The following is a 24,525-nucleotide window of genomic DNA, read 5'->3' as shown; positions in this document are numbered from 1 at the left end:
TCTACGTTATAATGACTTTTATTTTTCTCAAATAAACAATAACTTTGTACAAATTCACAATGAGTCCAGCGCATGTGAACTGAAATGGCGCTTCCCTCGGTACGAAGAGTTTATAGTGCACAATGTTCCAATGTCTGGCCACATCACAACTGCGCCCTCTCGACCAATGAATGTGCAAAGAAAAATTCCGTATTAAAGTGAAATTGTCGGTTTTTGCAGTAGTGCATTAATCATTCTTGTGCCACATTGTCGTGAATGAATGCTACCTACCTCTACCCCTTTTTAAGCCTGCACTGCGAAGGTGTTTTTCTCTTCGCTAAATTTACGCAGAAATAATGGTCTCACTTCCTTCACGACCAGAAAGTCGTCAGTGGGCGTGAACTGCGCTCGGCTGTCGTGGGGGACAGTAGCTTGTCAAATTTCATGCAGTGGCAGTTCATGTACGGTATCACAGCGTTCAGAGTCGCTCGTCTGGCGCTTCATAGCACGATTTTTCACGAAGAGTAAGCGGATGAGAAAGTAAGTAAATGAAAGGCCCTTTGTAGGTGCCATACTTCGCATACCTTTTTAACGGGCTCATGAGATTCTATTTATGAAAGGAGGTCAGAAATGTTTAAGGCACGCCGGTAAGTATATGTCGTTTTCTTCTCTCCTGATTACAGTGTTGAGGTGCATTGCGGACAACTCACGTAAAATACGAACATTAATTTAGAGATAATATAACCTGTCGTGCAAGAAGACACTAACAGTACACGAATAGATCCCCTAAGGACCAACACATACCCACTCAGGGAGGATCAGCTCTTGTTTTGTGGTCTGCAAGCCTTTTACAGTGCTTCAAACATAGGTAATTGCTGGAAGGGGGCAAATTTTAGACGAATTAGGCAACCGAATCACTGCAGCTATCTGTCTCGTTGTCATGCACTTGTGTGCAGCAGGTTTCCGTTACTGCTGTCTTGAACGCATCAACATGCTATCTTTTTCCTTTACAAGACAGAAAACTGCCATGCATTGAGGCACACCTGATTACCTCGCAAAAATCTCAAAACCGAACCCCGCGATAAAAGCGACAGGAAAGCGAGCTTTCAATGGCCGACGTGTTCCTCTTTGCGGGCCTCTCTGAGTTGCCTCGTGGGCGGCTTCCCCGAAGCAGCAGGGGAATCACTCTCTGGCCTGTTTCAGCAGGAGACTCGCTCCCCGAGAGGCTTTCCAGGGACGTAGCTGTATTCATAAGTGTCCTGCACAAAGAAACAGAGAACGTTGCTTTCCGTGCGCATAAGCGAACCTTTTCGCTGCCGACAACATAAGCGAGGGGCGAATTACCAAAAATATCTACGCGAGGTCTGCCTTGTTTGAATAGCAAGTACAAGAAATTTCAGCCGCGCTTCCAAAACAGCTTACCTCGCCCCCTCACAGCACAGAAAGGTCTGTTTGCACGAGAGCGAACTGCGCGGCCGTGTCATCTGGGTTCGGGTGATTCGGAGTTTCGTACGTTCTTTCCAATTCAGATCGCAAATATTAGGATTTCCATCGTACTTTTCCGTTAGCCCATGCATTAATACGCGTTCCTTTTAAAGCGAACTCGCGAAAGCTAATCCCTTGGCAATCGTTTCGGAGAATGGAATATATTGAAGAGTCTCATTGTTCACAACGTTATGCGCATATGTTTTAAGTGTTCTCCAGCAAGATGTTCAGCAGCTTTCACTTACTACAGAAGGAGCAAACAAAATCAGTAAAAAAAAACGCCCATCAGGTTGGCTGGGTCTTTTTTTCTCCTGCGTTGTCCCAGGAGAATTAAAACACCAGCCTACATTCAGCGACCTCCAACAGATGGCTCTACTGACGTGAACACGACCGGCTCACTCTTCCCACATCTCGTAGCCGGCAGCGTGTCCCGAAGCGTTTAGCGTACGCTGTTGATTTCACGCGTTCTATCGAAATGCAGGAGTCTACGAACGCCGTAGTGCGGCTGAAATTCATCATTTCCGCAAAAATATTTGCACTTGCAGGTCACGGTCACGTTGTTGCAATGTGCTAGCTTCGTTCTTTGGTGAGTGCTACCAGAATGGAACCCCTTTCTGGTTAACATCCCTGCCTTTCCCTCCTCCTCTTTATCTATCTTGGCTACCCTTTGATCTAATTCACAAGCGAATAAAGAGCAAGAACAAACGAAGAGCGCGGGTTCCTGGCCTGAGTGCAACCGGCGCTTCCACGAGGAAGCAGTGAAAGATCTTACAAAACAAGAAGGCTGCTCTTAACGGGAAAACGATACAGCTACAACTTTTCCTACTCCTCGTGTAACGCCACTATATCGATATAGAGTAGCGACGAAATGGCGAACTTATGAGTGCTGGGAATATTACGGGGAAGGAAAAAAAGACATATTGCTGTCCGCGGTGCGCGCGTATCGCTTGTTACAACGCGAACGAGGAGAAATAACACCGCTGTCTGCGGCAGCACTCACCGTTCCACCCATGTGCACGGGCATCTCCTTCGGGTCGATGTACTCCTTGATCTCCTCTTTGCCGACCATTTTTACTCGCGCCGCGGCCTCCGCCATCATCCAGCCCTTGATGATTTTCCAGGCGGCTGCGGAGGAGAGACCGAAATAGGTTGTCTTCTAGAAACATCGGTTTATTGTACTGCCACGTGTCTTGGCTACGTCGGGACGGAAGCCGGTGTTCAATTTTGCCATACATGCCAACATTCCGCTGTGTCGCAATGAAAAATTTTCTCTTGACTCTAACCGCTCTCTTGGACATCGGCTGCCTCGTAACTTTTGCCAACGTGACTGGGTTTTGTTTTGAAGCTCGTATTTTAAGCCTAATGGGCTAGTGTTTGGTGCTTAGTTCGTGAACGTCGACTTGAACGTTTACGTTATTATTCTTTTTTTGCTCTCGTTATATGTACTACTGATGCAGTTCTTTAAGGCTTAACGCCCTGAATAAGCAGCTTCTGAGCGGCTTTTAAACGGCTTCGGGCATTCGATTTCACAGAATTTCATGCAAATGTAGCAAAAGCGTTGTTCTTTACCTCGGCACTTCGCCTCTAACTTATGTGCGCCTAGTATACGCCAGTGGCGTTATGCAACACAGCAACGCGCTTGGGCTAACTGCACACCATATGTAGACCACATGGCAATGCATTATCTACTTGGTAAGGAAAGCTCTATACAACCCAGTATTTCATAATATTTTATTTATTATTACTTTTTTCATGTAAAAAAAAAAAACGAAAGGTTCAGGGAGAAATCGTACACAGTACCTGACTAGATTCCTAAATCCTGAACTAAGTTCGAGGTGCCATATTTTTATTATAAAACAAAAAACATACGCTTAAAACGTAGGGAACTACAGTCCAACAACTAAAATACAGCACTAATAGCAGAACATTAAAATATAGAAGGCGTAATATATCAAATAGGACAATAAATATAGATCTATAACAAAAAATGGATCCCTTATACCACAAATTTCTAAGGCATAATCAGATAAGAGGACATAATATAAAACAGAGATACATCAAGACATGTCAAACGAAGGTACATTGCTAAACTAAATATTTAACTAAATACCTCTTAAACAATCTTCTAAAGGAAGTTTCCATGGCATCATTAATTTCTCTATTTTTATTTCAGAGACAAGGTATTAGGTATTTCATACTTTGCCGAATATAATATGTCCTATGCCGTGCCACCCAATATTTAATTATACTCTAAAAGGAAAGCATTTGTGTCTTTAAATTCTCGTCCTTTCTGTGAGTCTTCGTCAGCGAACACGTTTCCTCTCTAGTACTTTTTTAACTTCTCCTGGTCCGGCGCGAATAATTCGGCTTTAGCGACAAACCTTGTCTGAATGAGAAGTTCAGCAATATCCGGTTGAATCGACAAAAAAAGTATAAAAATAACTCACCGTTGAACAACCAGGGCATGTCGTAGACAAGCACGTAGCCTACGAAACACACAAAAAAAGAAAGTACAGTGATGTATTATTGAGAGTACGCTTGCATGCGGCTTTTCCTTCGACCTTGACAAGAAAACGTGCTCGAATGATGAAAGGTTTTCTTTCCGCAGCTGCGCGTGGCTATAGACCGAGAGACCAGGCGGAAGATAATGACCACTGTGGGGCATCTGTAATAAGCCAGCAACTGGTTGCACGAAGCACAGACGCATTTTGCCGCGAGTTCTTGGGGTTTTTTTTCCTCCATTCATGTGGTTTAAAAGCCATCATTTCTCGCAGAAATGGCCCGTAGTACATTTAGTGCATGTAAGAGCATGCTGCAGCGCGTATGCGAGTGAATTCGAGAGGTAAAACGAATCATTCCATCACGATGTACAGCCGTTCAAAAAGCATAAAAAAACCCAGCAAAGCGAAGTAACGGATGTAAATGGGCTTGAAAGGCTGCCCATGGGGCCATGTATTTATTTTTTTTTGTTTCATAAACACTGAACTCACAATGCGGTGATTTTAGTCGGGGGGTATAAGCGTTACATACGATGGCGTGTACAGAAAAATGCACATGTATACGGTCGAAAGCAAGTGGATGTTGCGACGATCTATGGAACTGTATTTGAATAAATACAAAGCTTACATATTGGGCTAAACAAACAAACCAAAGAAATTTTGGCGAACTAATTAGGACATTACTGACTCGGTGCATTAAGAGATAAATATTCTTTCAATACAGACTGTTTTCAAGCGTATAAAGACAAAAAGAAAACTAGGCCAGATCTAGTGCACAGACAAATAGGAGTGCATTGGAGCGTTATTTTTACGCGGTAAGTTTACAACGTGGGCATTTTATGTCTCTCGAAAAGGCCTCCATTGAGAATCGCCGGAACATCAGATCAATATTAAGGCGATAGCCTTTAATGGCTCATACTCGCGGCGTCCATCCGTCTGTCCGTCCATCCTTGACACTCTTCAACTCGATAAGAAGAAAAAATCTCTGTGCACGATATGATTCGAACCACACTCCTTCCGTCCCGCAGTTGAGCGTGCTAACGACTACGCTACTTCCTGCCAACCCATATGTAGTTCTCCTTGTCTAGGACGCTGAAGAGTGTTTTCAGAAAGGCGTAGAATCAGATGGATGCCTCCCAAATGCCCTCCAGTGTCTTCAGCATTTAAGATTCGCAAACAATCGTGTACTTAACTAACATTTTAACCACACATCAGTGACACAAGCAGCAACACCTCGCTAAAAGCTTTCGCCTCACCGCACTTTAAGTCAACAAAGTGCCCCCTGAATTTTCCCGTCGCCTTCATCGATGCACCGGCCTCAGCAGATTCGGTAGTTTTGTACACGGACATGAAATGAATACCATGGAGCGTCGTGCATTTGTATGAATGCGAGTTCACAGAGCGCAATATCAGGCAATTATTTAATTAAGAAGAAAAAAGGCCCGCTAAATCTGTACATACAGGAACTGCACTCCATTAAGGCGAGGTTTCGAATGTATTGCACTCTAGCGACGCTATCAAGTGAAATTTATATTTTCCCGCTATATGTTAATTATCTCGTCAATGACTGCGCTGTTCTGACTCTCAATCACATTGCTCTTATTTAGTTGACTTTCCTTTGGCAGCCTCTGGCATTTTCATTTCGGCGCCTTAATATTGAAAGAATGTGACAACTTTTGCTTACGTTACCCAGCAAAACAGCTTTGTCGCAATATGCGCCCGTTTCTACCTGTTCCTGTAGTGCGAAGCCAGCCGTCAGCAAACACAAGGCCTCCAGGAATCTTACAGAATTCTGATAGCACACAGACAGCATGACGTCAATGGTTCCGTGGCAGGATAGAACAGGCACAGCTTTAAATTAACGGTAACGGATAGGTTCGCAATTAAGTCTGCAGATGACTTACCAAGCCCAAGCGGATACCTCTTCAGGAACACGTTGAAGATGAATTTGGTGAAGTCTATATCCTGCGGAGAAAAAAAAATTGCAAATTAATCAGTAGATAAGACGAATAAGTGCACGAAGATTGAGATACAAGCTGTTAATTATCGTAATTAGTGTTTAATGCTGATAATGGGCGCCACGCTGGATAAAAAAATGGCTTCGAATTGTCAGTCTCTTTAATAAAACTTGAAAGCACTAATGCTCTTTTACGCCGCTTGAATGTTCTATAAGCACTAATACAGCAATTCGTACGATCACATAAAAAAAATAAAAATGGACGCCTTTGGCCCTTTTTCTAAAGCACTGTCTTGTGACAGCTCTCCTTGGTTATAATTGCGATTACGCCATAGTATCAATCAATAAATAAATGAATAAATAAATAAATAAATAAATAAGTGAACATTTATTTCAGGTGCCGAGGGACAACCCTGGGGCCTATAATATAATATAATATAATATATAATAATATAATATAATATAATATAATATAATATAATATAATATAATATAATATAATATAATGTCGAATTTAGAATCCTTCAATGGTAAAGCAAAACAAAGTGAACAGGTGTTCCTAACGAAGCTATGTGCACGTCTCTTTCCATGCCCGCCTTTTCATGTTGAGCACAAATATTTCAATCGTTTCCTTGCTTTTCGTGAGACGGGAGACGGGGCCAGTCAAGCTGCCCTTGACGCAGCTTTTATCCCGTCACCCTCCCCACACATCGTACACGCCCTGTACTTGTTGTGGGAAATAAACTGAAACTGAAACTGAAACTGAAACTGAAATGGACCCGGCTGCATGACACGGCCGCAGTCATTGTCACTCCTAGTCTAGGCTGGCGGTAACAGTATTTCCTGAAGGCAGCTCTGGCTTTGGCTTCAGCAAGCTCTCCTCTAATGGAATGCATCAAACCAGGTTCGTGAGTACGTGTGTAGACGAGTAAAGTCAGAGGCACGGCATTCTGTAAAAAATATCCACGCTTACCGCTTTCTTTTCTAGCTTCGAGCAGTCCTGAAGCGTGCATTTAAGCTCTCTTGGCCTTCACCTGTCACACGAAGTAATTGATGCCGAGTCACGCGAGATCTCCGAAGCCTTGGCGATAGCTGTCCTTCGCTAAGGTCGTCCGACGGCTGCCTTTGCGTGCATGGACCCACTACTGTGATGTGCGATGATTACGGTTCAGCCTTCATGCCCGACAATCAGGGGAAAGTTGAAAGCGGCCCTTGAAAGTCTGCTAAGCTTTTCGCGCGAAAACTGCCATGCTGCGCCTCGTGCGGCAGTGTTTCGTTGCTAATTGCTAACAGTGCTCTTTGAGCTTTGAGCCTGCGCTTCGACAGACTCAGATCTCCACCGACCACTGAGTCATAATTTTAAACGACTACTGTAGATTTTATTTTTACTTTTAAGCTTTATATCATACAAAGCACGCAGCAGAGTTTACTTTTCTTTCTTCATTTTGTTTCGCTTTATTTAAGGATTGATGGAAAGCTCGGCAGTCACCGGTGAGGGGCTCCTTAAGACGCAGTTACCAAAATCACACAGGTGGGGACGTTCTTTCTGTGGCCACAAAGACCCATAGTCTGCCTGCTAGTTAGGCATCCCTGCTCTCCATGCAACGCCCCGACGTCCACAATACCGTCTTGAGAGCAGTGGAGACCGGCACAACAAAGAAAAGAGCGTGCTGCTTGAAAAGTAGGCGCCATAGCAACGCCGCAGCACTGGGGACAGGAAGTGACGGAACAGTGGTGCAATGCTGAGCGCGATATACCGTTATCAAGGCATAGTTCATATCTGAGAAGGTAGTTTCGGAGCCCTCGATTGCCTCCGTTTCACCCAGAGAGCTTAAGGAGCGGGCCTGCGCATGGCACCAGAAGGTCAGAATGTTGAGCTATTGGCACGCACAGGAAGTCATCCGTGATTAAACAAAAACTCGAGAAAAATGAATATTAAGCCGCTCAGAGCCTTCCGGGCTCAGTCCGAGGTTTGTTGTGCACGTATGTGGAATATTATAATATGCGAGCTTGCGCGTTATCAGAGATAAGAACGTCGGCGAAGGTCGTGATCGTAGATACGCGCCTGAACAAAGTGGACGTCAAGACGTTATCGTGTCAATCAGAAAACCACTCAAGGGCCACCGCGTAATTGCCTTTCCAGCACCGCTAGGGACCGCAGTCAATATCCATGTTGACTCGAGGTCATCTATCAGAAATTAAGATAACAAAGAGGGATCGATACTTTTTACAAGAAGAACCTTAGTGATCGCATTTTTTTTCTCCTTTCTTTAGCTAATTGCGAAGCTTATGTAACGAATCGAGTTAGGAAAAAAGATAGATGTATGCATAACTGTAGAGTACGACTTCTGTTTTTTTCTGATAAGCAGGTAGTTTTGCCCCTCGAAATGCTTGGCGAAAAGTTTAGGGAATTAACGCAGAAAACCTGACATTATACGTAGCAGGAAAAAAAAATCATAAAGTAAGCTAAAGTACAAAATTTCCATCCAAGCTATGCAATGAGACAGACGTTGCAATGAAATGCAGACGACTCGGCGTCCGTAGTGTTTTACGATCAGCGCATAAAAATAATGACAGCGCCTCACAATCTGTGCTTGTCCTTTCGCTATGAATTATTCTCGACCAGATCAAAGACATAAAAACGGCGCCACACGATTGCACGAGCGCACTCAAGCTAGCTCACTGTCAACGCTCTGAAAGGCCTGCACAACCCTGAAAGCCAGCACGTTCCGGTATTAGACAGGTTTAGCATAGCGTTTGCGTTCTTTGCGTATGCAGCACGCAAGACTGTTGCGCACGCTAAATCCAAAGCACGAACGACGCTTTTAGATGAGCGTTTGCGGACCATTCCGCAACAGGCGCTCAGCGGACAAACAACACACAGGTTCAGCCACGTTTGGATAAGCACCTAGCGCCACCACACGTCAGAAAAAAAAAAAAAAAAACTCTGAGGCCGATTTGATCCAAACTAAGCCACGGCAAAGCGCGCGCTTTTTGCCGTCTGCTATTTATTTGGCGGAGGTAGGGTGGTCAGAACTTGCAGACGGTTTCTCCAGCTTCCATGCCATGCCCTCAAGCCATACAAAAATGACACTAACAGCCGTTGCCATGACGACAGTGTAAACAGTCTGTTGTTAGGCTTGCAGGCTTGAAAATAGACTGCTATCTCAAAATTACCGACAACTTATCACATATAACATTGCGTCTGAGTGAGATAACAAGAAGCGGAAGCGAATGCGACCATTTACAGCCAGTTGAGCGCCGAATAACACAATGATGAGGTATTTTAGAACATGAGCGGGCAAGCAGGCTGCCGCCATGTTGCCTCCGCAAGCCCTGCAAGGACGATACGCCATTTCCTGAAAAATGCGTGCGTACGCTAAACGCTAAGTTTCCTTTAGCGTTCTGCGCATGCGTATTCTACACACGCTATTTTATTGCGTACGCTATACTAAAACTGTCTATTATTCGCGAAAGAGCTTCTTTACGCGACGTATAGATCGCGTGGCTAATCTTTCTTGTCATTCTTTCGAATGGAAAGGTCATCAAAGCGAGCCCAGGGAAACAGTTGAGCGCCTGCCTCGATAGCATTATACAACAACCGTTACGATCACACAGATCAATGGAGAGAGAAAGATAGAGAAAGTATTAATTTACGGGTTCCAGTTCCAGATAGCTGGTTCAAGTGGGCTGGTTTAAAACGAGGTTCGGCGCGTCATGGTGTTTGCCCAATACGTGGGTGATGTAGACCAACACCGTAGTGTTGGGTGGAGTACAGCAGGAGAAGAAGCCTACCTCTCCCCACGAATAGGGGACATGGAGGGAACAGCAGGCAGGGATTTGAGTGGGAGGGGGCAGTAGTTTTACGGCCGAATGAGGAATTTCGCGCGGGCCGTTTTTCCGGTTCACAATGCCGCACCAATTCCAGCCCCGATTGATCGCCGCATCCAAAGTTTCCAAACGTACCAAGCGCAGATGCCGCGCCAAGCTAACGATCCTTCGCGCAGGAAGCGGTCGCAGTTCGCAGCGCCATGCATTCTCTTCGGGCTTCGGGCGCGTAGGCGTATTGTTGTCGGTGCGATCACTGTTCCCGACAGCCTGACATTTCCACCGTGGGCTGCGCCAAAGCTGGCGATCTCCATGGCTGATCGCAACACTGCTAATTGTTCACGCTCATCGGCGCGTGGAATTAAGGGCTTCATGTAGCACGTGGGGGCAAAATAGGGAGAAAAAGAGACAAGAAAAACCTTATATGCAGGATTTGCGCCCAAAAGCCGCCATACACTGTTCCGGGCAAAATGTCTGACGGTGCGCCGAACTTTAGAACGCAAGCGTTTCCGTGTTTCTCTCCCATTGAACACCTACACATAGCCCTGGACAGAAGATCTGAGGTACTCGTAAGTTTTTACGCACTTCGTTCGCCTGGAAGGAGAAAACTGTAACCACTTGAGTTGCTGAGCTAAAAAAAACTGTACCTTTGTTAGAGCTGCACGTAACCGAGATGCGATTACGAAGCAACAGTAGCGTTCCCGAGACGAGTACCTCGTATTCTCCCCGACATACTGAGAGGAAAGTTTGCCATGTGCAACCTTCTTCTGCTTAAACTTAATTCTTTTATTCTCTCTCTCTCTCTCACTCCCTCCCTCCCTCTCTCTCTCTCTCTCTCTCTCTCTCTCTCTCTCTCATTCTTTGTTTTTGTTGATCCCAGCAGGCACATGACTATGGCCATGTTCCATTCGCACAACTCAATTTTCCTTCTCTTTTTCCTTTCTCTCCCTTTTCCCCCATTATGCGATAGCCACTCGGGCATATAAGCCTGGACACTCTTCCACCTTTCCTCTCTTCTCCCTCTCTGAGTCCGAAAACGGACGCCCTTCGTCTTTCCCAAAGCAATATGCTAAAGGCAACGATAAGTGCCCGCTTAACAGCGTGTCTTCTCTACTCCTTGGCACTCAGGAAAGCATGCTTTTTTTTCGCTAGGTAGTGCCGCAGCGTTTGTCGACGCCCGGGTTCCTTCATCAGAAGCCCCTGTATCTCATCCACGACATAATTAAAATGTGCCGTACCATGTTGCTTAGCCCGGCACCGCTGCAGTCGAACACCATGGTGACCTTCTTGGCGCCATAGTCGTTGTAGAGCTTCTCCAGGAAGAAGAGGAACACCCGCTTCACCTCGACCGCTTCGGCTTGACCCTTGGTGTAGTTCTTGCACCGGAGCACCACTGACAAGGCGAAATGCAAGGCATGCATGAGGTCTTGGCGATGCTCATGCTACGCTAAGTGGCTCTACACATCGTACTGAAGTTCCGTCTAGTTAAATGTTTTCGTTGTTCTTCTTTTGCCTGTCGACGCGGATCAAAATCCTGTCTTATACGTGACGCGCGTCTGATTAGTCCAAGCAGGCGCAGTTTGCTGGCCTTGGAACACCACCGAACAAACAATTTTTGTATAATGCGAGTAAACGTTGGTGGTACAAGCACGTGTCATTAGATGTTTATCACGGTGTAGTGAGGGCTACAGAGCGCAAACAACGCTCAGTTCGTGCCACATACGTTTCTTGCTTGCCCTCATTTGTTATTACAACATAAGAACTAACACTACATTAAGGTTAAGAATAGGTAGAAAAGGGTCAGCTAATTTCATCGCTAGGCCTAGCTAACCAAACAATTTTGACCTCAAAGTATATGAACAATTGTGCAACTCTTTACGCCGTAGTACATTCTGTCCCCCGCCAAGTAAGCATAACAACCCGTGTAAGTAATAAGCTGAAAAGTGAAATAGTAGTGATTATTTATGTTTATACTTACATACATGGCATCCCAGCTTGTCCTTTCCATAGGGATATATTGCGTTTTGCTCAAAAAACTCCTTTGGTATGGTCTCTTCCTTTATATCTGCAAAATGATCAGTTGTTATTCACTTTGCGCAGCGCCACCGCGTGGCTTGTGGTGTTCTTTCTGCATTATTGTCAGTTTTAAATAATAATTGCGTCTTGTGTTTTTGCCAAGATCTATTATGTGCAAACAGATTCATGCGTGTGTGAATACCGGCATTCACACGTACGTGTCTATACGTGACCGTGCCTGCCTGCGCACATCCTTGGGCGCCATTCTTCTGTGCGTACGTCTTAATGCAAGCTGCAGGCGCAGCCAGCTATAAGACGGGTGTATCACGGTATACGAACTCCTTTCGATCTGCCATGCGCGCTTCTACCGATATTAGCTGGCCACCGCCTTCGCGGCCCTCATTTCTCAAAAAAGCGCTGAAATTGCACCACAGACATAAAATGAAGCGCTTATTAACGTGCATCCCGTGTATACGTTCAGCATAGGCGCACGAAGCGCTACAACTTTATTCGCATCTTCCTGGACAAGCTCGTAGCAGAACTTTTCACAACGCTTTTGACAACAAGCACTGGGTCACAAATATAGTGAAGTATATAGTTATCCGAAAGAAAAACAGCTCCCTCAAGTATCCACTCACGTCGCGCTCCTGGGCTTCATCATTTGGAGTCCCAGTCAGGTACCTCCGCCTACAGCGGAATATCGCACTACGAAATCTCGCTCACCAACCATCGCGCCGCGTGGCAGAACTGATCTCACCGATTAGACACGAGCCCAAAAGACTGTCCTTGAGCGGTCCTGGCTGAGCACAGTGAACTCACCTGCGGACACAGCCTTGAGAACTAGCACACGCTCTCTCTTTCTTGGCGCAGGAGATCGATAACAATGCGGGCGAACACTTACGAAAAAGGAAAGATAAGTGCCAAAAACAACCTTCGCAGATTTCTATAGCTCCCAGACGAAAAATAGAAGAAAAATCACTCTCTTCCAGTCGAGATTAGAGCGAGGAAAACTTATATGGTCGTTCGGTTACTTCGTGTTTAACAGTATGGGTTTCGCATTTCCTGGCCTTCACTTTCTTCCCTCACGGTTATCCCTCATTAGGCATAATCTTACGACACGTGCTGGAAAGACGGAAGGATAAAAAGCAAACTTGCTGCAACAAGGCAGCCGCCTTTCTGAAGGGTTCATTCGATCCCCTGCCACACATGTTGGCGTAATCCGTGCCCTACTCTGCTGCTGCGTGCGCAGCGAATACCTAAGACAGGCGTAGGAAGTGATTTAAGGCTGGAATTTGCGTTTATTTAAATAAATGGAGCGCTTAGGTAATTAAGCCAGCGAAAGAACTAAAAAGGAAGAGTCCCCAACTTTGTGCGATCCCCTCCTTTGTCCTATGGCTCCCTTCTCGCTGTGTCTGACAGCACGTACCTTGGATCTTGACGTACCGCCTCCAACGGAGATGGTACGCGGCGACCTTGTGGGCCAGCTCCATGTCGAGTCGCACGTGGGCGATGATCTTTCGGCAGAAGTCATCGCTCTCTCGGATCTTCTTCACGTCTTCGTCGTAGTACAGGTCTGCGCAAGGAGCAAGACGCGGTGTTTGACGCGCAAACCGCTGCAGCATTGCACAAATTTATACCTCCAGTGCAGCTTTTATATGACACTGTGTCATGAAACGCCTGCAATACAAAAGAACAGTGGTTGCAGGGAGCTTTCCTAAAGGTGTTTCCGTTGATTAGAATCTAGTTATCGACCCGCCGCGGTGGCTCAGTGGTAAGGGCGCTCGACAACTGATCCGGAGTTCCCGGGTTCGAACCCGACCGCGGCGGCTGCGTTTTTATGGAGGAAAAACGCTAAGGCGCCCGTGTGCTGTGCGATGTGAGTGTACGTTAAAGATCCCCAGGTGGTCGAAATTATTCCGGAGCCCTCCACTACGGCACCTCTCTCTTCCTTTCTTCTTTCACTCCCTCCTTTATCCCTTCCCTTACGGCGCGGTTCAGGTGTCCAACGATATATGAGACAGATACTGCGCCATTTCCTTTCCCCAAAAAACCAATTATTATTATTATTATCTAGTTATCTATGTTTACGTGTGCAGCCACAACACGTGGAGGCTGTGGACAAATTTCTGCCCTACTGGGATCTTTAACGCACAATAAAATTTATGAACACGGTCATTGATGGTGCCATGAAACAGACTGCGGGCACGGATCTCGAGGTTCTGTTTGAAAAATTCTGAACGTCAACTGTACACGAAGTTTGGTTACGTCTCTTGCGAGGAGAACGGCTTCGCAGTGCATTGGAATTTCGCTCGTTATCCGAGTTACGTGGAAATGCAAGCTCTGTATCATTTTATAGGTAGAGCCCACGGCGTACAAGATCTGAATGTAGAACGTCGGTTCTTCATGCAAGCATGCGCTGTGATTTTTTGCTTCGATGATTTATGACAAAATGCACACCCCCAACGTCACCCACTTTGCCCTTACCACGTGGACAGTACTGGAGTCCCTCATTAGGGTCCGTAAACTGTTCGACTGCATTCGAGTCGAATACACGGTCACACGCTAGCGCTATACGTTTGCGTTGATTTCTGAGCCAAAAGACAGAATGCGAGTTCTCTGCGTTACAAGGAAGCGTTCTCGGAAGTCTATGTTAACTAGCACGTGAATGTGACGCAACACAACCGTCGGGAGCATCGGATAGTCGCTTTAAACGCGCAATAGGAAGCCTAATGGTGCGCACTTGAGCTTTGTCCTTGTTCGTGGATTGCAATTTGTTTTCCGCCTACGCGAGGTCGCAAGCCTCTCGATCGGCCAGCATCCAAGAGGCAAGGTGCACTGCTGGAAAGGGTTGTGCGGTAACACCGTCGAGGGGGGTTCGAGAGATGGCACGTGCCCCTTTCTAGCTGGACTCGATATCGATTCTGCGTCGATCGCAGCGGCCGGATTTTTGCTGGACGACCCTGGTCGCATGCCAAAACCTGGGTGACGTAGGAATAAGGGAACAGCTCGATCGTGTTGATAAAGCCCTACAGCTTATTGATCCGTACTACGGACACGTGTCTCACTACTGTCGGAGCTATAGCAGGGGCTAATAAACCAGAGAACAGTACTTAGATGTCTTGAAGCGCAATAGAAAGACTGAGATTTGTTAGTAGACGAGACGTCTACAGTGCGTACGAAAAGTAAGTGTCCCAAGCCAGGCTCAGGCGCTAAGCAGACAGGTCGACACGAGCGTCTCCTGTCGCACGATCGGACCGAAGACAAGATTGCCAGGCCATTCCCATTACTGCAGCTCAGGGAAGGTCGGAATAAGTCGGCCGCTGGCTAGCACGCATTGTATCGCCGGTGATCTTTACTGGTTGTTCGCCTGCCACGTATGACTGTGCGTGCAAGTTCACACCTTGCATGCTTGTCGCAGCAACGATATCTACATTCTCAATCAGTTTGACGTAGAGAGAACTTTTAAAAACGCTGAACTAGCAAAAATGATACGAGCCAGTGTTGGTCTACGACATCATAAGAATGCCTTTGTAGTTGTATCGCCAGGAACGTTACGCTTGCGCATTTCAACGTCAGTAAAGCATTCTCTGACACGTGACCTGACAACATGTGAAGCCGGTAAAGTGCCCCCCCCCCCCCCCCTCCCCCTCCTTCATCACAAAAGTGCGAACGGCCCGGGCAGTCTCGCCCTCGGTGTTATCTCGGTATCGCAGCGCCGCGTATGGAGATTTACTCGCTCTGACCGCCGGTCGCTGCTGGCAGTTTCTTTTCATACACACAATACTGCCCAATAAGCCCATATATTGATTTTCACGTCAAAAATTATTCTGTGTAAATAAACATATCAGCAGAACGAAAATTTATTTCCAGCAAAAGTAGAGAGTAACAATTTCTAACACGCATCCTTTGTGTCTACGAAATATATCGTCTACTTTACGGTCTCTCAAGCTATAACAGATCTATTTCGATTTTCCTGCGCAGTGGACTTCAACAGGCATCAATGAATACTGTTCTGTAATGACCACCAACACAGCAGCTGAGAGCAGCTGACACACGTGAAAGTCTTGATTGTTAAACTCCGTGCCTTAAGTCGTGCCCTATTTGTACCGCTAGTACAACACACATAAAACACACATATAAACACACATTTCAACACACATTTCAACACACATATAAAAATGCTGACTGGCTGCATCGGCATGAATTGCCTCGGTAATATAACAATACCGCACCTTTCTTGGCGGCAATTTCTTCCGCGCCTAACCTACATCCATTGAAGCTAATCGTTTTCTCGCTCACTCCATGAATGTTGGCAATTATCGTCAGTCAGGTGACCCCAAACGCTTGCGTACTTAAGATGATTCAATCACTTGATTTTCGCAATCATGTGCTATCCACGATGGTGCATAACAATAGTGGCAACTGACGGTATATCTTTCGCCTGCGCGTTTGAACCAGAACCATATGCGAAGCTTTCGACTCCCCGAAAAACAGGTCACCGCGTGCTTAGCCGAGTGTAACTTGCTGGCTGGGTGCTGTTAGGAAGGTCACGAATTTTTTTCAAACAGGTACGCTCAGGTAACCTGGCGATCGAATAAAGCGGAGCCGGTGATAACAATGTAATTGTCAGCTCATTTTTGAGTAGCTTCCCAATGTTTGTGAAGTTTGAAAGAGACCTTCACGCAAGATGTCCTATAATAAACGCCTCGACCAAGCAGCGACGGGCCTTGGAGCACTTTCATCGTAGGTTCAACCCAGTTTAACTTGAGGTCATTTTGCACTTCGGAAATAAGACTCGAGCACGCGGGAAGAATGTAACTTATTTTTTTCTAGCTCGCAGTATGTGGGTCACTTTAGAGAAACGCCTCGCACAGCTCCGAGCATTGTGCGCTCTCGGAAGGCGCCAGTAACATTCTTCGCTCCAGCTCCCAGCCTTCGGCCAAGGTCTCCACTTGAGCGAAGCCGAATGAATCACCATCTCGAGAGCGTGCCGCTTGAGCTCATCGAGCGTAGCCACGGACCAAGTGCCTGTCAGACTCTAGGCCTAATAAGTAGGCACACACTGTCCTGTACTAAATCCGTGCAGCATAACTGAGAGGCTAGCCTCTTGCAACCAGCTCAAAATTATTAATTGCGATTGGCCTCTTGAGATGGTGAATTTGTTCCTCAGACTGCCAGTCAGATTGTGGCTGCCGACAAATCGAAAAGTGTTTGTCCCTAAAACCACGCAGAATTACGGAAGGTTTACTGTGATAGCAAGATTCTGATTCTGATTGGCCTCTTGCGTTTATGTCGTGGTTTTTGCGATTGGCGGCCAGCTAATCATAAAGTGTTTTTAAATGCGATTTGCTCAATTCTTTCTTGCGCCCACGGCGCCTCATTGGTTGGCGCCAACCGCAGCTTCGGGTAACGCTGCACGATATTAGTGACGCAGAACGTCCCTTCACATTTGCTTGCGCGCCTTCTTGTGCGTTTGACTGACGTTTGAGCTAGCGGCGAGACGACGTTTCCTCAACCTTGTCCCTATTCCAGAACGGCGCAGATGGGCGGTTGTCGCTCGGTTCTCCCTGACCCGAAACGTCTTTGCGCCCACCCTCGCGTACGCCGGAGACAATAATGCGCGGCGGAGTGCAACAAAAGAGCCTTATAGTCGTCTGCCCATCAAATAACGTGCACTTGTCTTTAATGTCACATTTAATGCGCGAGTCTTAAGCGAGGAAAGCTAGCTCTCTAAAGGGCGCTTTCACCGGCCTTGGCTCATGGTGCACGTCGTCTAGTCTGTACACCTTTCCCGCGCGTTATACAGCCGGTTTGCATGACCATGAGCGCTAAAGGCTGCTTTCCACGGCGGCAAAAGGCGGAATTATTAAACTCGTCGGCACTGCTTGCTGCAGGACTTGACTCCGCTCCCTAGAAAACGTAATATACGTGCTTCCTGCTGCCGCGTACTACGAGAAGCCCATAATCATCAAGCCGTCGCGTTTCCTGAAAGCATGTGGAACGACACACAGTACGCGGTCATTACATGAGCCATATGACCAACCCCACTTTCTCATGCTGTTTTCGCTAGCCTTCATAGTGCTGATGATTTGGGAGTCCACAAAAGTGAGCGTCCAAAGTAACATTATTTCTGTGTACAAAAACGGATAAAAATAATAAAAAAAGGACAATTTATCCTCTGATTTCCTCGGTCCACGCGCTTGAGAAAACGAAGCAGCACGAAAAAACGGGGACGAAAAAGACACACATACGACAGGACGAATGCTGCATTTTACGGAATAAAACCTCAGTTCTGGTTTTAGGACAACACAACATAGGAAGGTTGTGCTGTGGACAACTTCATGCCTTATTTTATTCCCTCATGTATACGTAACACTCCGCGGCAAAAGATTGTTTGAAAATTTCTGTGGGGATTTAAGTAGGAACAACGTTATGGGCTTTTAGCGTGACTTTTTTAAAGCGCTTTATAGCTCATATCTGGATTTGAATGAGAAACTTAGAATATATTGATTGTTGGTATGGCTTCCAAACCACTTGAGCCTCGTATTGGGTCAAGAAATTGATCCGTATATCTGGTTCTGCCAATCTCTCTACATGTGTGCATTCCTCTGTTCCGACGGGCAGGACAACAAAAATACAACTGAACTGTCGCACCCGAATCAGCTCCTAGCGAAAGCGATTCGAGAAGAACACATTTGGATCCATTTATTTTTCCTCCAATGCGCGAAAGTCGCAGTCGCTGAAGCGGATTTCACACCGTGAGGTTGCCACATGTTATCTGATTACGAAAGGTGTGGACATTAGAGTTCATGTAAGATGATGTTGATTTCTCTTTTCTCTCGAAAGAAAATTAAAACTTTGGAGGGCCACGGAAATAAGTTACTGTTTGCATCCTAGCTAAGCAAAGCACAGACGTAAGCGCGTATCATTAGCACAGCGTCATGACGTTTTAAATCGTGGCTTCGCGTCACAACCCGCTGCACACGTTATTTTTCAGCGCAAGAATTTCCGAGCCATAATTGCTTTCGGAGTGACGCACTCGACATGCTTAACTTGCAATCACTTCATATTTCCTTACTTGGAAAGAGTACCGCGCATGCGCACACACAAACAACAGAAAGAGGGGGGGGGGGGGGGGGGCACAACCACAGCGAAGGTGGTTGCGTGTGCCCTCTTTCACCTTGTCTGCGTGTGCTTATGTAGACTGTTCTTTCCAAGTATGTTAAAACAACTAGCCTGCGAGCGCGTATTAAGCTTCTCCATCGTATTCTTGAAAAATATGATAACACTACGTAGTTTCTAAGTGAACGTATCTGCAAGAAGCTTCCGGAAATCCGGACTCTCAACGCGCAAGACTTAATGATCATAACCGGATGACAAAATGGGTCATCTTGCATCTTGGGTCTAACAGGGGTGAATGGGCGATTCCTTGGGGGATTAACCTAAAAATTGGACAAACATTGAGGCATCTGAGCTTAGACAATGGAAATCGAATAAAACTGAAAAGGCAGTAACAGAAAGAAAATTCAAAGAAAAACGAATGATACGGAATGAACATTTAAATCACTGCTTATTTTGAAATGGGGGACAAGTTCAGGGGCACTAAGAACCTCGTGGGTAAGGTTGCAAAGCATAGCAATAAAAAAGAATAGCTCTATAATTAAATTCGCATCACTGTTGGACGTGATAACGAAGGGGCTTGGGTTGCGTTGTCTTTTAATTAGAGTTACCTGCCCGAGCTGCTTATATTACGAGGTGATATTATCTCAGGACGGAGTGTACGAAAAAGAACACCTATTTATAGCTGCAGGACGTCCGGGTAACGACCGAAGATTTTAATCTTCATTTATATCCTCTCCAACAAGGTAACTGCCTTTGCAGGAGTACATTATACCGAAATGTCAGATGGCCCTGCGAGCCTGTGTACTTACCTAATTCCACAATCTAACCCGAAAGATTAATTCTTATCTTGATCCATTCAATGGCACCTGTGCCGTAACTAAGAACTTATTTTAATAGCAGTATACTGATTATTTCTCATAAAACATATTTTCGAGACAATAAGGCTGCTCTAAATTCAGAATACAAATCTTGCAATTTTAGGAGAATTCTGTGTGTTCTGCATATTGAACTCTAATGCGACAGTTTGAAAGGATCACAGTGGATTGAGGCTAGATAACTTGATTTCTTATCAAAAACCATAAATGTTTTCCAAGCTACTGTAGTTCACTTAGTGTTTCACATTATGTGGATGCGTTAAAAGCTTGAAACACGAGCGGAAAAGCTTGGTGTCATGGTCCTCACGTCCGACGCTGCTGGAGACTGCGCGTTACGCGATCAATTATTGCGCTCATATTTCATTTATTACCCATGTGAACTATTAACACAGACACAGGGATCGCGTAGCTCTACAACGATTCCTGTTTTCGGGCTAAACGAGAATTTTCACGGAGAACGCGTTCTAGACAATTTGTAGTCGCTGCAGAAAAAGGAACGAAAATTACTGCATTCGCGGCCGCGTTAGGTGTTATCAACATTCATTACGCAGCAACAAAAGAAAAATGAGTTGAAGGTTTATGCCACTTTAATACAAATTCTCCTTCTCTGAGGCAGGGATACAACGACTAGCGTACAACTGCAGTACTAAACCTACATCGGTATCCTGCCCTGCGGGTCGGAGGACGAGCACAAACAAGGATGTGTAGTATTAGCCAGTCGTAAATGCGTCACTTATAAGTGGTTGTTTGGAGTATATTAAGTGTTCCTCTCGAATATTAAGTGTCACCAGTCGTACAAACCAGACCCCAGGCTTCCTTCAACGCAATGCTACTCTCGGCCTTCCTTGTCGAAAATTACTCGCACGTATACAACTTGTCAGGCCTATTATACTGTAGAGTATGCAGGTTAAAAATGAGACCTGCGTCATTTTACCCTGATTACGACAACTTAATAACGTTGGAGGAACCGCAGCCATGTTTATTTTCTTACCCGAGCAACGCAAGCCTCACAAATTCAAAAACTAAAGACAGTCTACCCAGCCGGAAAGTGCTGCGGAGGATACCCAGGCTTTGCATGTTTTTCAAGCTTAGTCAGGTCTTGTCGCCACGCCAGCACGCCGATCGTCCAGCCGCATATGCCACAAGGCCACGTGTGCGTCATATGTGTCAGCCATAGCAGGCCTTAATTCTTTCTTTTTTGTACGGGCAGAAATCGACGGGAAAGTTTTTCCGCAAACTTTATTCTTCAGTCTGCTCTTGAGTATTTCAAAGTCCCTATTCAAAGACTTTCCTGCTGTCTTTGTGTCTTCCCACCTCTATGGGAACAACCACTCAATGGTGTCTCTGAGGCGTATATATATATATATATATATATATATATATATATATATATATATATATATATATATATATATATATATATATATATATATATATATATATATATATATAGAGAGAGAGAGAGAGAGAGAGAGAGAGAGAGAGTCATATCGAGTCAGTAAGTCTATCGAGTCAACGGAGCAGCGTGGAACTCTGCCCAGATTTCGAAGGCCTTAGAGCGGCGGCTGAGTGCACTCTCAGACGCGGAGCGCCCGCGGTCACGCGCTGGGGAATAAAAGCAGAGCAGTGGTGGCCAGCGATACAAAAACAACCAACATCAGCTTCCTGAAAACTGCATGAATTGTGTATACTACAGCTTGTCCAGGACAGCGAATTTCATTTCAGTTACTGTAACGAATAAACATTTTGTTTTTAACCTTCACAAGTTAAACTTGTTGGTTGATTGCTAGCATGATTGGAAAATTATTGGCGGGGGCGGTGGAGCCACAGCACCTTGGTGCGAGATGACGGGATCTCTCGACGACGGTCGAGTTTGCCGAGTGGCAGCGGAACGAGGTCCTTCGGGTTGGAGAGAGATTGAGAATCTCGAAGACTCTCGACTCAATACCTTTGGCCGAGGCCATGTGACAGGGGTATAAATTCCTCTATGGGAATATTTGACAATGTGATGCTGCCTGTAGAGATTGTGGTATGAATATGCAAAGCGCTGTATTATCATCCCATGGTAACCCGGGAGGGTGCAAAAATAAAGAACTTGTCAGCTCAGTCGTCTTTACTCTAGGGCTTTACCCCTTTCGGAGATGTAATCGCAGCACGCAAAAATAGGCACTGAAAACCAACCATTTTGACAGATTTGCCGGTCTGGTTGGGTCTGAAGACTTATAATAAACACTGCACATCTCCAAACAAAAACTTTAATTTCAAACGAAACGTTTCGAATCCGGCTCGGCTCTTTCATCAGGAGTGACTGGGGGCAGTAGCTAGCGTCTTTAAGTATGCATGGAGGGGAGGAGGAGGTCAAAAGAACGAAAGCTGTGAGGCGAAAGGCGTGGGTGCGGGGGGAGGAGGGGGGTTAAGGCTGCGAGTCACGTTGTCGCACTGTGGGGAGGCTGTCAATAGGCACACGCAAAAAATAGGCTAAAAATAGGCATACGAACGAAAACTTCCGGCCCCGCAATTCGTCATCCTGCGACAAAGCGAACTAATCTATTAAGTTCCTCTCCAAGGAAAACGTTCCTAATGTTCTAAGCGCATGATTTTAAAAACGTTGCGAAACAGCAGGCGCGACCATCAAGTGGACAGCAGACACACGAGCTCTATACTAATTTTTTTTTAATGTTGCTAATCGTCAAATCATGTCGTACAAGCTATCGAAAAGTGACGCCTTATACTGAGCACGAAACTGCCCAAGACACACAAGTTTGCAGCGAATCTTCGTAAAGCAGCGACTTTTTGACCGGCAGCGCGCAAGGTTAAGTGCGGAAAGCGCGTGTTGTGTGACGCAACGTCGGACGCTCACTTTATGTGACATGCGAAAAAAGAAAATGCTTGTTCATCGGAAGGCGCCATCTCTGCAGGCAAAACATGCGGGAGGTTAGACGTGTACCTGACGTTTAGCAGAAACGAGAATCAGACTCACACGCTGTACATTACTGTGCGCCCTCAACAAGAGAATGGATGACGCATCTACTCGTGTATAGCGTTTGCGGTGCGCTGCAACAGTTTCCAGGCCAAGTGTGCCGTGACTGTATTGAGCGCATGGCCGTACGGTGACGCAGTGATCTCTGCCACTCACTGTAGCTTTGCTGGATAATATCCCAAGTGGGAATTCCGCAATCGCACATGAGTTGGCGTGAACAAATGAACGGAGTCGTTTCCCCGACATACGCAGCTTTTGCCACAGGCGGTACATGAAGTGCGCGGATGCACCCGAAACTGGAGTCGAACTCCTGCCTCCTTGCATCTTGAAACCTGGAAGGTTCAGTTCATAACGGCGTAGCGATAACTGTCTCTACCTAAAACGAGAGGTCTCAACATTAATTAGTAAATAGTTTTGCCGCGAACTACATTTTGAGAGCGGAATTCAACCACACGCGGTGTGCAAGGGTGCATTGCCTATCTTCGCATTTACGTGTGTGATGTACCGCTGAGTAGTGGAGTACTTGCATAAATTTGAAGCTGTTCATGCGTCCTTACGTATGAAAAACGTTGTACATGAGCGCTGCACAAGCGTATCTCTATAGTAGGACAACTGCACAAGCGCGGTTTCTATAGCTGCGACTCTGTGTATGCGCTCGACGTTAGAGCCGTGTCCATCACTCACCGTCCTCTTCATTCCAGGTGTCGAGGAAGTGTTGGCGAAGCTCGCGGATCTGCTCGGGCGTCACCAGCTCCCAGTTCTTCTCCTCGCCGAAAACGTCGTTCTCCAGCATGTACGGCATGTCGCTAGCACAGGACGCCTCCTTGGCCGATGTCCACGAGCAGAGTGATACCAGGTCAGGAAAGACAAGTGGTCAGTACACGCCACTACCGTTGCACGCGGTCTGAGTGCGACTCTCTCGATTCCGTTCTCAGCACCAGCGCGCGCCTCTTGCACAGCGTGACACTTGGCGGACTGCTCCGGTAGCGGGGCGGGCTTTCCCTTTCGTACACGCGACTCACAGCGCCGGTGCGTAATCCTTCTTGTCTTCGTTTTTTTTCCACGTTGATGGTTTTTGCTGCGGCCCGAGGTGTTCGTGGCTTGCTTGTTATTTGCTCCCCCAGCCTTCCTTTGTACTCAGGGAGGCGGCGGCGGCAACCTTGGCAACCTCCTTTCTCTACGCGCCGTAATAAGCGGGCGAGGGGCGAGCGTCGCCGACCAGCAGACTTCCGCGACGGAAGGCCCTCAACACACGCGCGCAGTCCCGTGTCCTTTCCCTCTTTGCGCAAGCCGGGCAGAACCACAGCTGCGTCCGCTCGCTACGCGATGGGAGTCCGAGGCCTCAGAACGGCCGAGAGACGAACGACGGCGGCCGACGACGTCACATCCGACGCGTCGCGCTCACACGGAGCGAACGCCGACGACTGCAGCGAGGCGATCGGATCGAGTGGAGGGGGGATCGTGAGACAGTCCGATAAGAAGAAACGAGAAGAGAAGGCGTCGAGGAGGTGACTAGCGGCCCGCGTCTAGAATTGCAGGGCGAGCGACCCCGGCGCGAAGCGAAGGTTAACCGGTTCGAGCTACGTTCGCGTCGGCCGTCAGGATCTCGCCGGCGAAAGAGGAAAGGTTTGAAGAGGTGGAGAGAGACAGAAAGAAGCCCGCTAGGACTTTTGGTGGTGAACTCACAGGCTGTCACAGGGTCGGACGAGGCCATTCGAAATGCGGTGTTTTCCCGTGCTCTCCTGGACACAGGCGGGATTTACGGCACCCGACAGCTCTCACTCC

The 24,525-nt window shown here is 46.6% G+C and overlaps 1 protein-coding gene across 1 annotated transcript; it reads right to left on the bottom strand.

Annotated features, from left to right (window-relative positions):
* Window positions 1–23,719, bottom strand: LOC144125875 (motile sperm domain-containing protein 2-like). Its single transcript, XM_077659624.1, has 8 exons — window positions 23,425–23,719; window positions 13,190–13,336; window positions 11,726–11,812; window positions 10,986–11,140; window positions 5,867–5,927; window positions 3,912–3,950; window positions 2,465–2,589; window positions 1–1,238 (listed from the first exon to the last, which is right to left on the bottom strand). Exons 1-8 carry the CDS (start codon window positions 23,540–23,542, stop codon window positions 1,179–1,181), a joined length of 792 nt encoding a protein of 263 aa, XP_077515750.1. The 5' UTR covers window positions 23,543–23,719; the 3' UTR covers window positions 1–1,178.
* Window positions 23,720–24,525: the final 806 nt, after the last annotated feature.

The sequence above is a fragment of the Amblyomma americanum genome, chromosome 3 (assembly GCF_052857255.1).
Source record: "Amblyomma americanum isolate KBUSLIRL-KWMA chromosome 3, ASM5285725v1, whole genome shotgun sequence".
NCBI classification, from domain to species: domain Eukaryota; kingdom Metazoa; phylum Arthropoda; class Arachnida; order Ixodida; family Ixodidae; genus Amblyomma; species Amblyomma americanum.
This window is presented reverse-complemented; position numbering and strand designations above follow the sequence as displayed.

Bases quoted from the DNA above. Each gene is read 5' to 3' on its own strand.
- LOC144125875 (XM_077659624.1), bottom strand. From the start codon at position 23,542: ATGCCGTACATGCTGGAGAACGACGTTTTCGGCGAGGAGAAGAACTGG. The intron at 11,141-11,725 runs GTAAGTATAAAC...TCGCCTTGTCAG, and splicing joins CAAGCTGGGATGCCATGTAT to TGGTGCTCCGGTGCAAGAAC. The intron at 1,239-2,464 runs GTGAGTGCTGCC...TTCTTTGTGCAG, and splicing joins CCGTGCACATGGGTGGAACG to GACACTTATGAATACAGCTA.